This window comes from Lycorma delicatula, chromosome 1 (assembly GCF_047948215.1).
Source record: "Lycorma delicatula isolate Av1 chromosome 1, ASM4794821v1, whole genome shotgun sequence".
Lineage (NCBI taxonomy): Eukaryota > Metazoa > Arthropoda > Insecta > Hemiptera > Fulgoridae > Lycorma > Lycorma delicatula.
The window spans coordinates 203,298,495-203,317,070 of NC_134455.1; the positions used below are offsets into that span (position 1 = coordinate 203,298,495).

The following is an 18,576-nucleotide window of genomic DNA, read 5'->3' on the forward strand; positions in this document are numbered from 1 at the left end:
AATTTTTTAATTTAATTTTTTTATACTAATTTACGGTATAACTTTTTTTTTGTACTTATGTTTATTACACAATTAACTGGACAAGTTTTAACTGCAAATACAGTATAAATTAGAACAAAATCGTTTACAAAAACGTTAGTCTCTGAGTGAATCAGGAACGATTTTTATAAATAGAGATTTAATGTTTCATTTGTATGTTTAGAATGACACATCGTTTGGTTATTATTTACACAAACCTGAATAAAGAAATTCTATTATGTGTGGCTATAGCCTACGTTAGCGTACGGTTGTTTGCCGCTCCCAGGACAAAAGGCAAAGAGTGTAGCATAAACAGTAGACATCAATATTGTGTGTGTTTGGCTTGGATATTTTATATAGTTATAAACTATAAATAAATACATTTAGGCCTAAACACTAATCAGTAACAGCCAATTAGTCTGCTTAATATTGCATAACTTACCTATTTCAGTATCTAATAAAAATTAAATTATTAATTTAATAATATATAAACTCAGGATTAAATAAGTAACTAATAAATGTATGAATTTATATGAATTATGTGAATTTGTTCATTGATTGGAATGAACAATAGTCGTACCGTACACACTGTCTTTAATCGAGAAGTATTATAAACCCTTGCTCGTTAGGCAGCAAGATATACAATTACGGTGTTCATCAGATCTGTGCCAATACGGCTTGGACAAGCTAAAATAAATTATACACTAATAATATCATTGAAAACATTACTAAAACAACTTTACTGGCATACAAACCTAATAACAGCATAATAAAATATTTAAAAAATAGAAGTAATAATAAAATAAACAATCTGTATGGAATTTATAAAATTAAATGTAATGATTGTGATGGTGTTTATTGTAGGAAAAACAAATAGATCCTTTAAAATTAGATTTCTTGAACTTATAGAAATTACAAAAATAGGAAATTAGGTTTATCTAATATGGCAAATCATCCAATAAATAATAAACATTTTATTTCAGATATTAATACAAATTTAGGAATATTAGAAATAAAGATGACATAAAATTAAATATATTAGAAAACTATTACATATATATAAGTAGAAAAAACATTTCAATTTGATAAACCCAGAGACAGTGTTTGAGGGAGACAGTGTTATAAAAACTGCAACAGATTGCAGCACTTTTATAAATTAATATTTGGTTTTTATTAATTTAGTGTTTTTATTTTTAAATTTTATTATACAATAATGGAATTATTACAGTCATGACAAGAATGCGGGATCCCACAAAGGTACTCATAGTTTCATGAAAAAACTAAGGTAAGATATGTCTTATGTCCATATTCTGTACTAGGTGATTAGTTTTAATTAAAATTTATATATATATAGGGTGTTTCATTTTAATCGCCCCAGATGACTTTCTTGTGAACTACGCACTATACAAAAACAAAAATGACTCAACAAAAGTTACTCAGATTGGAGAGGGACACCTCATGGCGACCTTGGATTTGACCTTTACCGTTATTTCAAGGTTAATGATTTTTTTCAAATGGGATGACCTATTTTTTACCCCATCAATGAAAAGAGCAGAAAATTTTACATTGGAATATGTTCATCATACGTACGACCTTGGGCCTTTTTTGAAGGTCTTGGGCTAACCATTAGAGATAGTGTAGTTATTTTTATGCTCTTTCTATAGTTTGCGAGCTAAATATAAATATTCCAGTAGTATGACCTTCAAAAAAGTATAACTTGTATAACAGTATCTCCGTACAACACTATCACTAGTATAACACTATCTCTGATGGTTAACCGTATGACCTTCAAAAAAGGTCTAAGGTCATCTGTGACTACATATTCCAATGTAAAATTACTAGTTATACACTTACACTTATACACTTTACTATTAAATGAAACAGAGTGTTTCATTTTAATCGCCCCAGGTGATTTTCTCATAAAATATATGCAATACAAAAAAATGTCCTAAACAAAAGTTATTCAGATTGGAGGGGGCACCTTGTGGTGACATGAAAATATTAATTAGACAATATTAAAGTATATATATAAACTTTAATATTGAAATGAAGATTGAAGATACTCGAGTGGTGTAGAAAAGACCATTTATTACCAAAAAATCCCAAAAATATTATTGGTAATCAAAATAGCTTTGTATTAGATTTGAGTTGAATATTTTACTCCTTTGCAAAGAATGTGTAATTTAAAGACAATATTGTACCAATTTGTGAAGGGAGAGTTGACTGAGCTGCTTGTGGACGGACTAGATTACTCAATTGTTCATTTTACTTCATTAATGAACTTGTATTTCGTGTCAGTCTCATTATACATAGTTGCTTTAAGCTTTTTTGAGATGAATTCTGCTTAATTTTTTTTCGTATTTGATTCATTCGTTTCTTTAATCTGATATATTTGTTTATGATAGATGCTATTCAAGGTTTTGAATAGATTCAGTTAATCTTTCATGATTTGTGGGGGTTTTCTTATTTAGATTTGTTATTAGTATAGATTAATTTTACTGGTTACATGCAGGTTAGTTGTAATAAAGTTTTATTTAGAGTTGTAAATTTTGTTTTAGCTGTTAGAAAGCTGGAAAATGCTGTGCTAAAATTTTATCTTGCAAATGCAGTTGCTAATGGGAAGTCTGATAAAGTAAGTGAATTTTTTACAAAAATGACTTCTGATCTTCAAGGCCAGCCTGAATGGAAAGAGTGGTTTAGTAAGTAATAATAATTTTTTTTGGAATTTCCTACTCTTTTGTTATTAAATTTCTTAAATGGATTTTATTCTTTCTACATTTTAAATTTATAAGAAACAATTATTTATGTATAACTAGCTACAAATTTTATTGTATTAGTTTATTTAACATAAAAGTGCCTTCAAGAGTGTCATCATCATCATCATCAACTGTGAATATTTTTTAAAATGCACATTAAAAAAATATCTCCATTATCACTTTTTTATTTAAATAATATTAAATTATTAAAGGTACATGTTATTCATGAATGTTAGAATAAAATTTATTATATGAAAAAGGCATATTGTTGTGCTAGGTTTTTTTCATATAATTGAATTACATTTTGCAGTATTTGTTATTAACAGTGGAGCCAGTAAGGTAAGCTGTTTTCCACTACTTTAAATGACATCCATCTTCCCAGACAGTAAGGGATTGCACACCTCAGATTTGATAATTTATGTTTTCTTTTAAATTTATAACTAAAGTACTGTATTATTTGCTATATTTCATTAATATTATTATTCAAGTCTAGAATTACTGTATTTCATATGCATTTAGGGTAAATTTGTTTTTATCAGGTGTTTGTAAGATAATATTATAAAGATATGATATAATATTAATATTATAAATTTATATATTAATATTATATAAGTTAATATTATTAAGATATTGTATATTCTTATTTCAATGTGTACTCATGTGCTCTATAAATTTTGTAACTTTCTTAAATCACAAACTAAATTTATGTACTCCAGAGGACTGTTTGAAATATGTGTAACAGTTTCTAGATACTACATATTGTGTTTTAAGAACAGAACATTTCATTCTAGGTTTTAAATAAGAAAAGCTTAAAAAAAAACATTTTGAAATCAATTTTAATATAGAAATTAACTTTTAGTTTTACTGTTTGCAATTTCTAAAGAGATAAAATTTAAATTAATGTAGGAGTATTTCTGTATTTTGCGTAACTTAGTCTTTATTTAAAGAAAAAACTGGGTAATTTAAATTTACTTAAAGTAATCTGTTCTTAGATTACTTGTAATAATATCTTGTATTAATATTATTAATTGTAAGTAATGTTTTATTAGAGGACATTAATATAAATCTTACATGTTGCGTCAGAATATACTCCATAATTTGTTTTCATTTCATTCACTCAGAATTTTATTAGAAAAAATATTAATACCTGAACTCAAAAAGCTTATAAATATGATAAGCTGGTTAAATCTGGTCTGTTCCCACATAGACTACGGCTATGAAAATTATTTTTTGGCACAGGCCACCGCATTGAAGATGCTTGATCCAGTCCATCACTCATTCATCCATCCTGCCACAAGAACATTTTGCTTAAGCCCCATGTAAGTCTACTGGTAGACAGTGAAGAGCTATCTTTATGGAATAGGTGGGAGTAGATTATTTGCTCCTATATGGCTCGGATTAAAGCACAACCAATTAATCCAACATTTGATATGGTATTCTCCAACCAGATATGAATATGGTTAATTAATACCAGGAACAGCCAAGATCTACTGCTCCACAAGGTATCAGAGCTCAGCACCTTTTCTCTTAGGTATACAATTACCTCCAGTCATGTTATTACCCACCTTGGCAGCCTTCTGTCATTAATTATTGCTTTGATCTGTGTGTCAGTATAATAAAAAGAACAAATCCAGTTTTTCTCTGAAAAAATGTTTATTATATTATAAATAGTTTGATTCCGGTTGCTGTGGTTTATATGGTTGGATCTAAAAACAATTCTGTTGGGTTCCCTTTGAGATTGACAATAGACAAAACATGTTTGGCCTCCTCAGCATTACCAATATTTTTGTTGTGGAGCTTTTTGCTATTAATGCCTTAAATATAATTAGCCTAACATTTTGACATGTACTTGTTTGCTTGGATTTCATGAGTACCTTACAGATGATTAGTGATGTATACTCCAGACATCCTGTAGTATGTGAGATTCATCTGCCATTTCGCAAATGACAAGACATAATACAACTTCGAGCATGACTGTCAAAATGAATGGGATGCTACCATGAGCAATAAACTTCACCCAATTAAGAAAATAATATCACCATGGAGCTCTTCATACAGAAGTAACCGAAGAGAGGAGGTTATTATCTGCCGTTTATAAATAGAGCACACTGGGCTCACTCATGGATATCTGATGATGCAAATGGATGCACTCCTTTGTGCTTGCTGAGACTGCCAACTAACAGTGCATGACATCTTGGTGGGTTGTATCTGTTATGTACCATTATGTTGCAAGTTTAACTTGGGACTAACATACGAACTAGTTTAGAAGATAATGAAACAAAGTTATCTTATGTACGATTTCTTAGGCCATCCTTTTACATTCAGAAATTTAAATTACTGTGTTTAAGCTATTTACCATTTGCCATAAAGCAGATGTTAATTTTATTATCTGAATCAGATATGTAGCGTGATATATCTTTGTGTTTTTATTTCGATCTTAGCATACACTAAGATCATTTCATTTAAGATTTATTTAATTGAAAATTAAATAAATTTTAATTTTAAGATTTATTAAAATTTTTTTTTTTTAAATTTAAGATCTATTTTAATTGTTTTTGAAGATGTTTTTGTTTTTAATTGTGAATTTTAACATTTAGTTTTTTAAAAACAAATATATTGTGTTCAGACAATGATGTTACACAACATTTTTTGCCAGAACATTTTGGAGATGCATAAAAAAAACTATGCATCTCCTCCTTTCAGTATGTTTCCATAGCAAACTATGATTGTCTTTTACAGAACAGTAAGTAGTTCAGTTTACAGAATAATACAGTTTAGTAATTAGTGTTGTGCAAATATCATTAAATTTTTTTTATTTAAAAAAATTAACCCTTTTTCAAAATGCAGAACGTCAAATAAACTAACACTTGTAGATGAAAAGAAAGTTTTTAATAATAATGAATGGACAAATAAGTATTGTTTTGTTGAAAATAATAAAAAATTTTTTTTTTCTTATATGCAATGAATCTGTAGAAGTACCAAAAGAACACAATTTAAGACATTTTGAAAGTAAACAGGCAGATTTCAATAAGAAATTTTGTGTTTAATTAACAAATTAGTAAATTGTTTTTCTTCATCAGTCACTAACATCACAGGAGAATATATTTTAGTGCATTCTTGATACATTAAAAAGAGGAATTGCGATTTCCCCCAAAAATGCTTAATAACCACATCATATCAAAACTTGAGGATGTAAGTTTTAATTGGAAAACTGTTCAAAGACAGATTTCAGACAGACAGACAGATTTCAGAAAACTTGAGTGTAATTTCATGGAATTCTAATAATTTTATTTGTTATTTTCTTTCTGTTGATGAGTCAGTAGATTTAACATCTACAGCCCAAATGGCTATATTTATTTGTGCAGTCACAGAATTTGAAATTTACAAAAAACTTCTTGAATTAAATTCGATAAAAGGTCAAACAAGAGGTTTAGATGTATTACAAGAATTATTGTCTAGCATAGAAAACTATAGATTTGATCTAACAAAACTTATGGGGATAGTGACTGACAGTGCACCTGCAATGATAATTGCAAAAAACTGAATAGTGTCTCTTCTTTGAGACACCTGAAAACATTAGGATTCCAGGCACAAATTAAATAATTTCATTGCATAAGCCATCAGCAAAACCTAATAGCAAAAAGATTGGGATTCCATAATGTTATGAAAAATATAACAGCTTCAGTTAATTTTTTAAGATCATTGACCTTAAATCACTCCAATTTAGGCCTTTTTTTTTTTGAGGAAATTGACTCTGTGTACAAAAATATTATTTATTTTACTGAAATTCACTGGCTATGGAAAGTATTAAAATGCTATTTAGATTTACTTGAATACATATAAATTTTTTCAGTTGAAAGAAACTAACTGTGAACTCTCTCAAAGATCCAAATTCGTTATGTAATTTTGCATTTCTTATTTACATAACAGGCCATACGAACAATTTAAATTTTGACATACAAGGGAAAGATAATTTTATAAGTGATCTGTTTTATAGCGTTTCAGCATGTCAAAGCAAGTTGTCTCTGTGTTACAATTGAAAAATAATATTACTCACCATTTCTAAAGTTGTGAACAGATGTTTTAATGATAAGAACAACTTAGTTCTTCTTATGCGAGCTATATTGACAAAAATAATTCTTCTATTTAACAAGAGATTTATAGATTTTGAATCTGAGAAGTTATATTTTAAAATCTTTGCAATTTGTTTAAATTTCACTTGGTGATGTGGAACCCGCAGTGCAACTGGAACTAATTGATTTGCAGTGCAATGAAGAATTAAAGTTTAAAGAAGGAAATTTCTTAAACTTTTATAAATTTCCAACCAGAATTCTTTCCCAATTTAAGAAAACATGCCACTATATATTCGTGTTTAATGTTACCTGGCAGTACATTTATCTGTGAGTAAATATTTTCTCTAATGAAGCTAAATAAAAATTTTAACAGAGATCATCTCATGTATGAAAATCTTGATGCCATCGTATGACTAAAATCAACAAAAATTAAACTGGATATAAACAAATTAGTATACAAAATACAGTCAACATTCTCATTGATCCAAATTATATGTAATTCTCATTATCATTAAAAAAGGTTTTTAATCTTTAATTGTCATATTGTTATTTTTACATTTTCTATTATATTTAATTATTATGTACATGGTGGCTGGGAAGTTACTGTGCTCCCTGAAGTTAGACCTAAAAATTTGTAATGAGCTATAAATGAAAAATGCGATATAATAATGAATTATTTTATTTATTCCCTTGATACTACTGAATAAATACTGTGGTGTCTTTAGTAGTGTATGATAGTTCAGGGTGTATTTTCTTGGAGTTGTTTGTTGCTTAATATTGGAATTTCTTCACATATTCACATAAATGGAAACACTGGTTTCAACAAACCAGCAAAGTAAACTGATTTAATGACAAACTAAATTTAGAGATTCAAATTAAATTGAAATTGAATTTAGAAATTTCTACTACTGCAGCTCTTATGAGATCTCTGTGTTTTCAAGTGTACATTCCTTTATTTGCCAAAAGGCTTTTTGTCCAATGCTGAACCAGGTGCTGGAACCATCCAGGTTTGCTGGAACAATGGTTCCAGCAAATATTAATATGGTATCCAAACAAGTTTTGTGTAGCTTTAAAACTTTAAAAATTTTTGTAGAATGCTTTGAATACAAACACAAGCTGTTCACCCATCTGAGGTTTAATTGTAACTAAACATTATAGAAAGAAGAATCTGTTGTTGCCAAATGTTACCAAACACATCTGAATGTTACAAGAAACAAAATGGTGTAGTTAATTGCCTGTTCAGTGGCTCATTCATTTTGTGGCTCTGTGTATGTTTGTATGAATGTGTGTATGTGTGAGCAAACGAGCAAGTGAGTGAGTGAGTGAGGGAGGGAGCGAGCGAGCAAGTATGTGTTTGTGAGGTGGTATGTATGAGATATCACCCACCCATACACACACACACACACACACACACACACACACACACACACACATACATACATGTTTTTTTTTAATTAAAAAACTCTGTTTTTATGATTTGCACAAATATTGTTAATCATAATTTCACAGAACTCAATTCTTCGATTGTTGTAATTTTCATTAAGTTCTTACTTCTATGAATTTTGAAAGGTTTGAAATTATCACTTTTTAATGTTTGAATCACTGAACTTTGGCTAATGTTATATTGTGCTGTTGTTTGAGTCAAGGAATGAGGGTTCTCAATAAATTCTTGCATAATGTAACAATTTGTTATTTGTGGCAAATTTAGGTCTCCCTGGTTTTTCCCTATTATTAATGCTTCCTGTTTCTTCAAATGATTTGATGGTTTTTGACACTGTAACTTTTAAAATAGGGTTGCAATTATTATATGTTGCATTAAACAATTCACAAACTCGTATATGACCTAACTCTTATCACCAAAACCCCTCAGCATTAAAAGTATGACCCTGTCCTGTTTACTTAGTAACATGTTGAGCATTGTTAGCAGGCAGCACAGAAAAAATTAATTCAGCAAAAAACAATTACAAAAAAGGTAAAAAGGATGTAAATAACAAAAGAGGCTTATAAAATGTGGTAAAGGTAGACAAAATCAATTAGCCAACCAATCGCAGTAATTCTCATAAGAAATTAACAGTGTAGTAATGAAACACTTTAAAAAGAATATTACAAAACAATGAAATAAGCTTTGTTTTTGCAACAATGGTAAGAAATCAATAATGATCAGTATGATTAGGTGACAATATTTGTATTTATTTACACATTAAATTAGAACAAAAACAATTTTCTATGGTAAAAAATACATTTTTTAAAAATTTTAATTTACACTTTGAATTAAATAAAAATTTAATCTAATTAAAATTTATTTTAAAAGTGTATTTCTTTTATTTAATTTTATTATTTGAACTTACTAAATTTGGTAATTTTCAAAATCCAAACTTTATCCTGCCACCAGTTCGGTTACAGACATTGTATCAACTGTTTATTTATTTTATTTTCCACGTCTTAAAGAGACCTTTAAATAGATTATCACACAAAGAGTGTTACGATTTAAAATATTTGAGTTACAACCCCTGGGCCTCCCCTCAAAAAGGGGTTGAAATTCTATTTATCATCAAAAAATAGCAGTCGATACCTTATCTTGAAAGTTACAGAATTTTATCTGGAATGATTTTAAAGTTGTTGTGGGGTTTTCATACTTTTGATTCCTATTTATACTTTTTTTGCAAACTTTTTTATCATATTGTATGGAATAAGATTTATATTTTGTTGTTAAGTAGATTATTAATGTATTGACAGATTATTTTTCATCTGTGTATTTTTTAAAATTTCTGATTTTTCTCGTTCAATGAAATTCGTATTTGAATCTCTCCTCAAGAGTAGATATTTTCTCTGAATTTTTAAAATTAGCAGTAATAATAATTTATATTATCTGCCTTCCCAAAAAAAAAAAATATATCTCCTCTTTTTGAATGAACCTGTTCCCCATCACAATGGAGACCAGAATGAAGCTGTTTGGTTTCATTTTGAATCATTAGGTTTAAAAATAAACCATTTTTACCTCATACAGATTGTTGTTCATTTACCATTAAACTAGAAACAAATAATTGTTTGAGAGATGTGTCAGAAATCATGATCAGATTTGCTGCAAAATGATGACTTTTTTCAATCAAATGTACTGGTTTGTATTTGTATCTTTGTAAGTGTATGTGTATGCACACCCAGTTTTGTTAGTAGTTTAAACATTTAAATGCTGAATAAGAGATCAAGATTATAAAAACAAAAACCTAGGAGTAAAACACACACACACACACTCTCTCTCTTTCTCTCTCTCTCTCATCCAGGGTGTATCACGAAAAAATTCATATAAAAATATGTCCTAAAATGCTTCATTTGGGAGTTAATGGCTAGTGAAAGATTTCACTTGGATTTCAGCTACCCTGGTGAAATAAGGTCATTCTGAAATTTTTAGGAATGATAGTTAAGGGACAGAATTAGTGATTTCTTATGGTTTTTGACCTGAAAAATCATTAAAATAGTTCACAGAACCGTATCTGCAGTAGTTTTTGAGAAATCTGAGATGAAAACCAATTAATTGGGTAAAAAAATATTTTTTTAAGTTTAACGTACAATAATTTTGTTAAATAAACATATACTTATTTTATATAAGTTATACTTAAGTTTAAACAAACTTGTACAGCATCTAATTCTGAAGAAAATAGTGTAAGATAAGTAGAATAAAACAAGGAAAAGTTAGAAAAATTCAAATTTTATTTAGAAACAGTACATTACTTACTACATTTGCCAGAAAATTCAAATTCAAATTTATTCCAATAATAATTTTTAAATAGATATACAAAGTTCTATTCCCTGGAACAAAGAGATGACAGAAGTAAATTCTTTTGAAATGGTAGAAGGCAATTTTCAACACCAATTTACCGTCAATGTATGGTGCAGCCTTCTTCACAATCAGTTGTTAAATTCTGAGGTCTACTTGCACTTTCTTCAAGAATGCCACAACTGCTTGAAGATATTCCTATAGCACTTAGATGCAAAGTATATTTTCAGTACAAAGGCGTGCCTCCCCACTTCTCTTGTGCCATTTCCACTCACTTAAATCATCATTTCCCTGAGAATGGATTGGTCATGGTGGTACACATTTCTGGGCACTAAGAACCCTTTAAATGTAAAGATGTAACACCTTTAAATTTTTGCATCTGTGGATGTATGAAGAATATTGTGTACAAAACAAAAATACATTCTCGTGAGGGATTAATTGTCCACATTATGGATACGGCTGAGCAACTTAAAGGTCAGTCATAAGAACCAAAAAGAGCTACAAAAACAGTGTAAAAGCATGCTGAAAAATGTTGTTGAAAATGGCGGATTCATTTTTGAATATTTATTACCAACTGGTATGTATAATTCATTTTGGTCTAGTGTACTGTTTCTAAATAAAATTTGATTTTTTCTAACTTTCCCTTGTTTCATTCTACTTATCTTACATTATTTTATTCCGAATTCTCTACAAGTTTAGTTTAAATGTTTTATATGTTTATTACCCATTTAACAAAATTATTATATGTCAAACATAAAAAAAACAGGGTCTTTTACCCTAATTTAATGATTTTCACCCCCAGATTTCTCATGAACTACTGCAGATACAGTTCTAATACTTATTTTACTTGATTTTTCAGGTAAAAAATCATAAGAAATCACTACTTCTGCCCCTTAAGTAACATCCTAAAAATTTCAGTACGATCTCATTTCACTGGAGTAGCTGAAATCCAAGTGAAATCTTTCACCAGCTGTAACTTACAAATGAAGAATAGGTTATGTTAATCATGGGAGAACTTTGTGATACACCATGTTTATTGAGAAAGTGTACCTCAAAATTATATTCATCAGTGGGTAACTAAAAGATTATAAATGTTATGGTTATATTTTTATATATTATTTTTGCTTTTACTTGTACACTATTGCGTATTACTCTGAAGTGGTCCAGTTTATACTGTAATTTGCCTTCCTCTAATCAACCTGCATGAAATAATTACTAAACCTCTGTTCCTTAAGAATTTTTGTGTTGTGTTGAAATGAGTTATGTTGAAATTAATATTATGTAAATATTTTTACTGATACTGAAAGTTTTTGTTCTGATACTGATACTGAACAATTTTTTTTTTCTACAGTGTTACCATTTGTGAAAAATGCAGAGGAATGTTCTACTTTTGCCGTCCATTTTACTCGTCCTTGGCAAGATACACTTTTGGTGTCCTTGCACAACTTTTTGGCTATAGTCTTCCAGGTATATATTTGCCAACATTTTGTTAATGAATCTTTCAGGTTGATTCAAGTAGGATTTTTGTTGTTGAAAATAAAAAGGTTTAGTAAATAGCACTATTAAATTGTTTAAAAATTCAAAAAAATTACACATGTTTATTATTAATCCCTTTTCCATTGTAAATGTGTAGATTTTTATTTTTTTTACAAATTATTAATTATTTCATATTTGACTTCCTTGTACACCTATTAAATTACATATACATGTTTTTTACTGCACTTCATTTAGACTTATTTCATTTGAAAGTGAGATACAATCCTCCAGTTCTTTAATAAAGTGGACAGTTACACAGTTGCTGAAATATTAATTTTAAATATCAAATATTCATACAGTTATTAATTCAGCAGTCTTACATGAAATATTAGAATAGAGTAAATGTCCCTTTATTACTATCAGTATTATTAGATCAGTTTTACTCATATCTTTGTGAGTTTAACAAACGTTCTTTCTGATTAACAAACGTTTCAGATTGCTGGTGTGTCATAAAATAAAACTTTATATTAATTAAACTATACTGTTTACTGAACTCCTGTATATTGGTTACCATTGTAACCAGTAACCAGTATGTCAACCTTATGATGTAAAATATTCAGTTTTTATTATTGGATTATTTGGTGCTTACTCAAAAATGAAAAAGAAACAATCATACAGGATAAAGAAAGATAACATGAAGAAATATATCTCAAAAAAAAAAACAACAAGATTGTTATGAAGAGGAAGAAAATATTAAGAACAAGAGAAGAATAAAAAAAATAAGAAATGGTAAATATAAAGAGGAAGAAAATGTTAAAATAAAAGAAAGAATAAAAAGATTAAGAGAAGATGATAAATATTGTCTCCGAATGGCTTCAACAGCACATGGCACTTAATAACCTTATAGTAGCCCTGAGAAGGGCTGTTGTCGTCGAATGGCTTCGATTGCTTGTAATTCACAACCTTGTGGTGGTCCTGGAAAGGGCCGTTTTTTTCTTAGCTCTGAGAAGAGCTGTTGGGTCTAGAAGCTGATCTCCGGTGAAGTCGGGGAGTTGCGGCTTGTCCATTGAAATCAGACCGGACTTCCCCTTAGTGGCAGTTGGGTCCCTACTACAGCGTGGCAGTGGGTGCCCCCAAAGCCCAACATTGTTGGGTCAGTGTCGGTCATCCTTCGTCGACACGGCCGAGGTGCTTCTTCCCAAGCGATCCTACGTTGGGCAGATCCCTATTGCTGAGTCTGCCAGTCAGGGCGATTGAAACCCAGTGACTTGGAGCGGGAAGGTAGCATTCGCATCCAGTGGCTCCCTTGGTGGGCCAGCCAGGCCTGCTGCTTCGCCGGGGATGTTGGCATCTGCTGGGAGGTCCCACATTGAGATGGCCAGGGAACTTCTTCTGTCTTCTTCCATCTTCTTCTTCTTCTTGGCCTTCTCCAGGTAGCGGTTGAAGATGAATTGAAAATTCACTCTCATGCATGCTCTTTTATTGGAGCCTGAGAGTGGTGGGGCTGCTATGGTGGGAGAACTGCGCGGCGGGAGTGATGTACGTATTCTAGTGTGTACGTATTCTGTGTGCCAGCTCACATCTGGGTTGCTACTGTGTTCATCCGCCGATATTAAATTAGGCATAAATGTGGTAACAACTCCCCCTCCCTTGTCTAGGTGGGTGTATACGAATCCAGATCTGATGGATCATGCTGTAGTTGAGTTGTCAGCCCATGGTGTGGAGGTTTCAGCCTGGAGACATGTATCTTTAGCAGGGTGCCTTTCCGGTCAATTTCATAAACTAGCCAAAGTTTGTTGAAGGACTATGTATGGGCCTTCCCATGGAGCCTTGAATCCTGCATATTGACCATCGCAAGCAAGGCCGGCTGATGAACACGTGGTCATCCACCTCGAATGTCAGTTGCTCTTTTCTGTTGCCGGTGAACTTTTTTTGAGAGTAGACAGGTGTACTGCTGCCTTCTCCTCTCTTTCCTCAATGGTTTGAGCCGGTTTCTCTGCTTTTGGGTGCTGCCAGTCTCCAGGTCTCTTTAACTCTCCCAATGAGCAGTTTACTTGGTGGCGTGCTGATCGTGGTGTTAGCCCGATTTCTTAATGTGAACAGCACTAGAGGCTCACTCTTATCCCACGTTAGGTGTTGGATATCCTGCTTGAGGGCTATTTTCAGTGTTTTCTTCTCCTCATTACGATGTTAGATGGGATTTGCCCGTGGATGTTATACGTGTGCATTCCAGTGTGCAGTGTGTTGTTGGTGGCATAACTTTTTCCACTTCCGGCTTGTGAGCAGTCCCGTTGTCTGTCAGGATGGTTGAAGGATAGCTCCAGTGGCAAAACACTTCCTCCTACAAACAGCTGAAAATGGTGTCCAAGTCAGCTCGAGGAATGGGCCTAGCCTCTACCCGGCGGGAAAAAGGTCAGTCGCCACCACCAGGAACCTGTTGCCTCGTTTTCTTTTTAAGTATGTACCCATTAAGTCAACTGCCACATGCTTCCAACAAGCTGTAGGCCTCCAGGGTTGCTGATTGTCTGGTGGAGGGTTTGGCCCTTGTTTATAGCAGGTGCATGTGTGGCACTGCTGTATATACTGCCGAATGTACTTTGTAAGACCCTGCCAATCATAGTATTGGCGGATTGCCCGCGAAGTCTCTTCTGCTCCAGGATGACCGGCTTCTGGAGCATGGTGGTAGTGTCGTATGACAGCCAAGCGATTGCCAGGTGGGATGTACACTCCCACTGTTCAGGGTCCTGCCCTAGTGCTGCGTCCTGCTGTCCATATGATGCTGTCTCTGAGGTGGGTGCCTGGGGCCAAATTTAGATCCTGGCGTAATCGTTGTCACTCTGGATCGGCTTCCTGTGCTTCCTCCACTTGTTGGAACAGGGAAGTGACAACGACTTCTTGCAGTCAAGGTGTAACCACTCTCTCTTCTTGGCTGCGTTCAGTTGGATGCAATCTATCTTCATCCCGCATCATCTTGGTATTTTCTTCTTACGGTGGTTCTCTTGACAACATGTCTTGACAATATGTAGTTCATTTTCCTGGCCAGGACAATACTGTAATGTAAACTTGAAACTTTGCATCAATATGCAAAGCCCAAAGCCCAGCGAGCATATTTTGTTTTCTGCCCGGTGGCCTGCCTTAGCCAAGTCAAAGCCTTATTGTCTGTTCTGAGGATGGAAGGTCAGTCTTTGAGGTACAGTCGATAGTGTTTAATTGCCCACACCAGGGCGAGACAATTGAGCTCATTGGAGTGATATTTCTTTTCTGCCTCTGAAAGCTTCATGCTGACATATGAGATGACTCTGCGCTCCCCGTTCTTGGCTTGTGGTAAAGCACGGCTCCCAGTCTTCACTAACTGGCATTGGTTTGTATGACTAGGATGCTCTGGATCTGGCCAAGATAACTTCAACCGTCTGCTGAAGGCCTGCCGAACAGCTTCGAAGGCTTGCTATGCGGTGTCTGTCTATTTCCAGTGTTTCCCCCGCAGCAGATCAGTCAGTGGCGCAGAAAGCTGTGAGAATCTTGGGATATATTCTCGCAGCCAGTTACAGGTGTCAAGGAACTTATGCAAATCCTTTCTTGACCCAGGAGTCTTGTGTTTGATGATGTTGCTGTTGTAAAATATTGCCCATGGGTGTGATTTCATGGCCAAAAAATGACACCTCGTCTCAGCCAAATTGGCATTTCTCCAAAGAACACATCAGGTAGTGAAGTTGTAGGGATTCCAGAACCAAGTCCAGGTGGCGTAAGTGTTCTTCCCAATACTGCTGTAAACAATAATGGCATTCAGGTAGACCAGGCAGCACTGGCAGAGGAGGCCAGTGAGAAGCATTAGATGCTGGAATATGCTAGGTGCATTTTTCAAGCTGAATGGCATGACTTGAAACTGGTATCGACCGCCATCTGGAACTGAAAGTGTTGTAAAACGTTTAGCTGATTTCTTCAGGGGTATCTGCCAATAGCCACTTTTAAGGTTGATTATCGAGAAGACACTGGCACTTCCCAAGTCTTTAATAGTCTTGTAAATCAGTGGCAGTGATGAGTCCACATCTTCCTTGATGTTGTTCAGGTGCTGGAGGTCTACACAAAAATTTGGTGAAGAGGGCTTCTTCTTAACAACTACTACTGGAGAGTTATAGGGCTATGTCGATGGCTCTATCATCTCTTGCCTCATCATCTCTTCCACTTGTTCTCATATGCTTCATTTCTTTTCTTCACTGTACCGGTACATCGGTAAGTGAAACGGCCAGCCTTCTTCCTGAAGTCGAATCCCACGTACTGCTGACCGAGTTGGTTGAAAGGGAGTGCTGGAAAATACTCCCAGCTGCTGCTTTAACACTATCTCCAATCTTGTCTTTACCTTAGGAGTTGCTCTACTTTTCACTACTGACCAGTCTAGTTTTGATGCCACAGGTTCCGCAAAAACAGTTTTGCGGGTTTCCCTACCCAGATGGAGGCAGCCACGACTAGTCCAACACAGATTGTTGATCCTTCAGCCAGTAGTATCCTGAGATGATTTCTTCCTGAAGCCCTGGAACTGGCAGAAGTGTTGTGGGAAATTTTGTGTCGCCGCAGAGAAGCTCTATTTGCATCACTCCCATGGTACGGCAGGAAGTAGAATTCAATGCCAGGTCTATCTTGATGTCTGTGTTGGAATTAGCTTGCTACAGTAACATCTTAGCTATTCCAAAGCTGAAGTTGGCTGCAGAATCTATGGCTGCTTTCGTGAGTCATCCTGGTACTTCAATGGTGATTCTAGGAATGTCTGAGCCTAGTCGATTGAGGGTTTTGGTTGGCTTCACAACTGGGACCCTTACTTGTTTCCCTGCTGTGATTTCCATATTGATCAGTCCCTGTGAATATGGCGCTCTGGGCAGTAATGACACCAGGGAGCCAAGCTGCTTCTATGTTGAGTTGCCTTGTCATTTGTTCTAGCCACAAAAGTATCTGGTTGAAGCTCACCTACTTCATCCAGCGAGCTCGCTTCTGAATCGCTTTAAAGAAGAAGGAGAAGCATTTTTGGACCCTAATGTTACCTACAATGAAATGTGGATCAACTACTACCCTTCAGAAAGTATGGATTGGCGGAAAAGTGGAAAGCGGGCACCAATCAAGGCCAAGAAATGCTTGTCAGCTGAAAAACTTTTGGCAACTGTGTTTTAGGACTCAAAAGGTGTACTGCTGATTGATTTTCTGCACAAAGGAAGGACAAGGCTGCTTATTGCAAGAAACTAAGCTGGCAACCTATTCACAACATCTTCCTTTCTGCACAACAATGCACAACCGCATGAATCTTGCTAAAATTAATTAGATGCCTCTTGACCACCCACTGTACGGTCCAGACTTATCACTATGTGATTTCCACATGTTTGGTTTTGAAAGAAACTTAAGGAGGGGTAAAGGTTCAAAGATGACACCGCAGTGGTGAGCATTATTTGCACAATTGGTTGTTGGTATAGCCATCTTGTTTTTTTCTTTGATGAGAGAATCAAGAAACTACCTATCAGGTGGAGGAAATGTATTTCTGTTGAAGGAAACTATGTAGAAAAATAAGTTAATTTTATCTAATATCAATAAAGCTATATACAAAAATTCTGGTTTATATTTGAATGACCCTTGAAATAGTAACATTTTTATAAAAAACAATAACATCTCTTTTTTGTAGTTAAAGTTTAATTTATGTTTTTATTGAAATTATTTGTATCTTATTATTTATATCTTAATAAAAGTAAGTAGTGTGAATTTACTTTGAAATTTTGATATTTAATGAATTTGATTTAAAATCTCCTTATTTTGTGCCTTAATCACATAATTTTAATGACTTTTAGGATGGTACTGAAAGTTAAATAGCTGTCTTTTGTAGCTTTTGAAAAAAATCATTAAAAGTGGTTAAAAATATAAAAATAGATTTATAGTAATTTAACTGCATTGATATTAATTACAAAATGTTATAAATTTTGTTAATTTTTCTGCTTGCTAGTGATAGTTATATATGTTTAAAATTTTCCTGCAGTTCAAAATTCTTTACTGAAGACATTCATTCATTTTTTTAATCAAATTTTCTAGTTAGTGAGATTATGATGATATTCAAGAAAAGGTTTTGTTAATAATAAATTAAAGATGAGAATTTTTCTTTTTAGATTTTTTATACTTAAAAAATTGCTTTAACTTAAATGCAAAAAGAAGTACAAAGGGAAATGAGGATGAAATAAATAATGTCTTCTTTAAGGAGAAAAAAATTACTATAAAATGCCTACTTTTAGTTTTTTTAAAAATTTGTTATTTGAAAAAAAAAGTTTTATCATTTTTAAACAGTATGTAACTATTAGTGGAGTGCGCGATCTCTTGTACATACTGCAGTGAAGCAAGTCCTAAACTAAACATTATTCTACATTTTCTACTTTTATTAACTGTTATTATTTATATATAAAAAAATAAAGATATTTAATTCATTGAGTAATGTATAATATGAAATTAGTTT

General features: G+C 32.9%; 1 protein-coding gene across 2 annotated transcripts in view; it reads left to right on the plus strand.

Annotated features, from left to right (window-relative positions):
- The window catches only part of LOC142327590 (WD repeat-containing protein 91), a 101,104-nt gene that overhangs the window by 31,103 nt on the left and 51,425 nt on the right, over positions 1–18,576 (plus strand). The window contains exons 3-4 of one of the 2 annotated variants that reach the window (XM_075370769.1): positions 2,577–2,717; positions 11,974–12,089. In XM_075370769.1, the coding sequence (XP_075226884.1) occupies positions 2,577–2,717; positions 11,974–12,089 (257 nt within the window). The remainder of the gene's footprint in view (positions 1–2,576; positions 2,718–11,973; positions 12,090–18,576) is intronic. The other variant, XM_075370779.1, reaches the window with a different exon arrangement.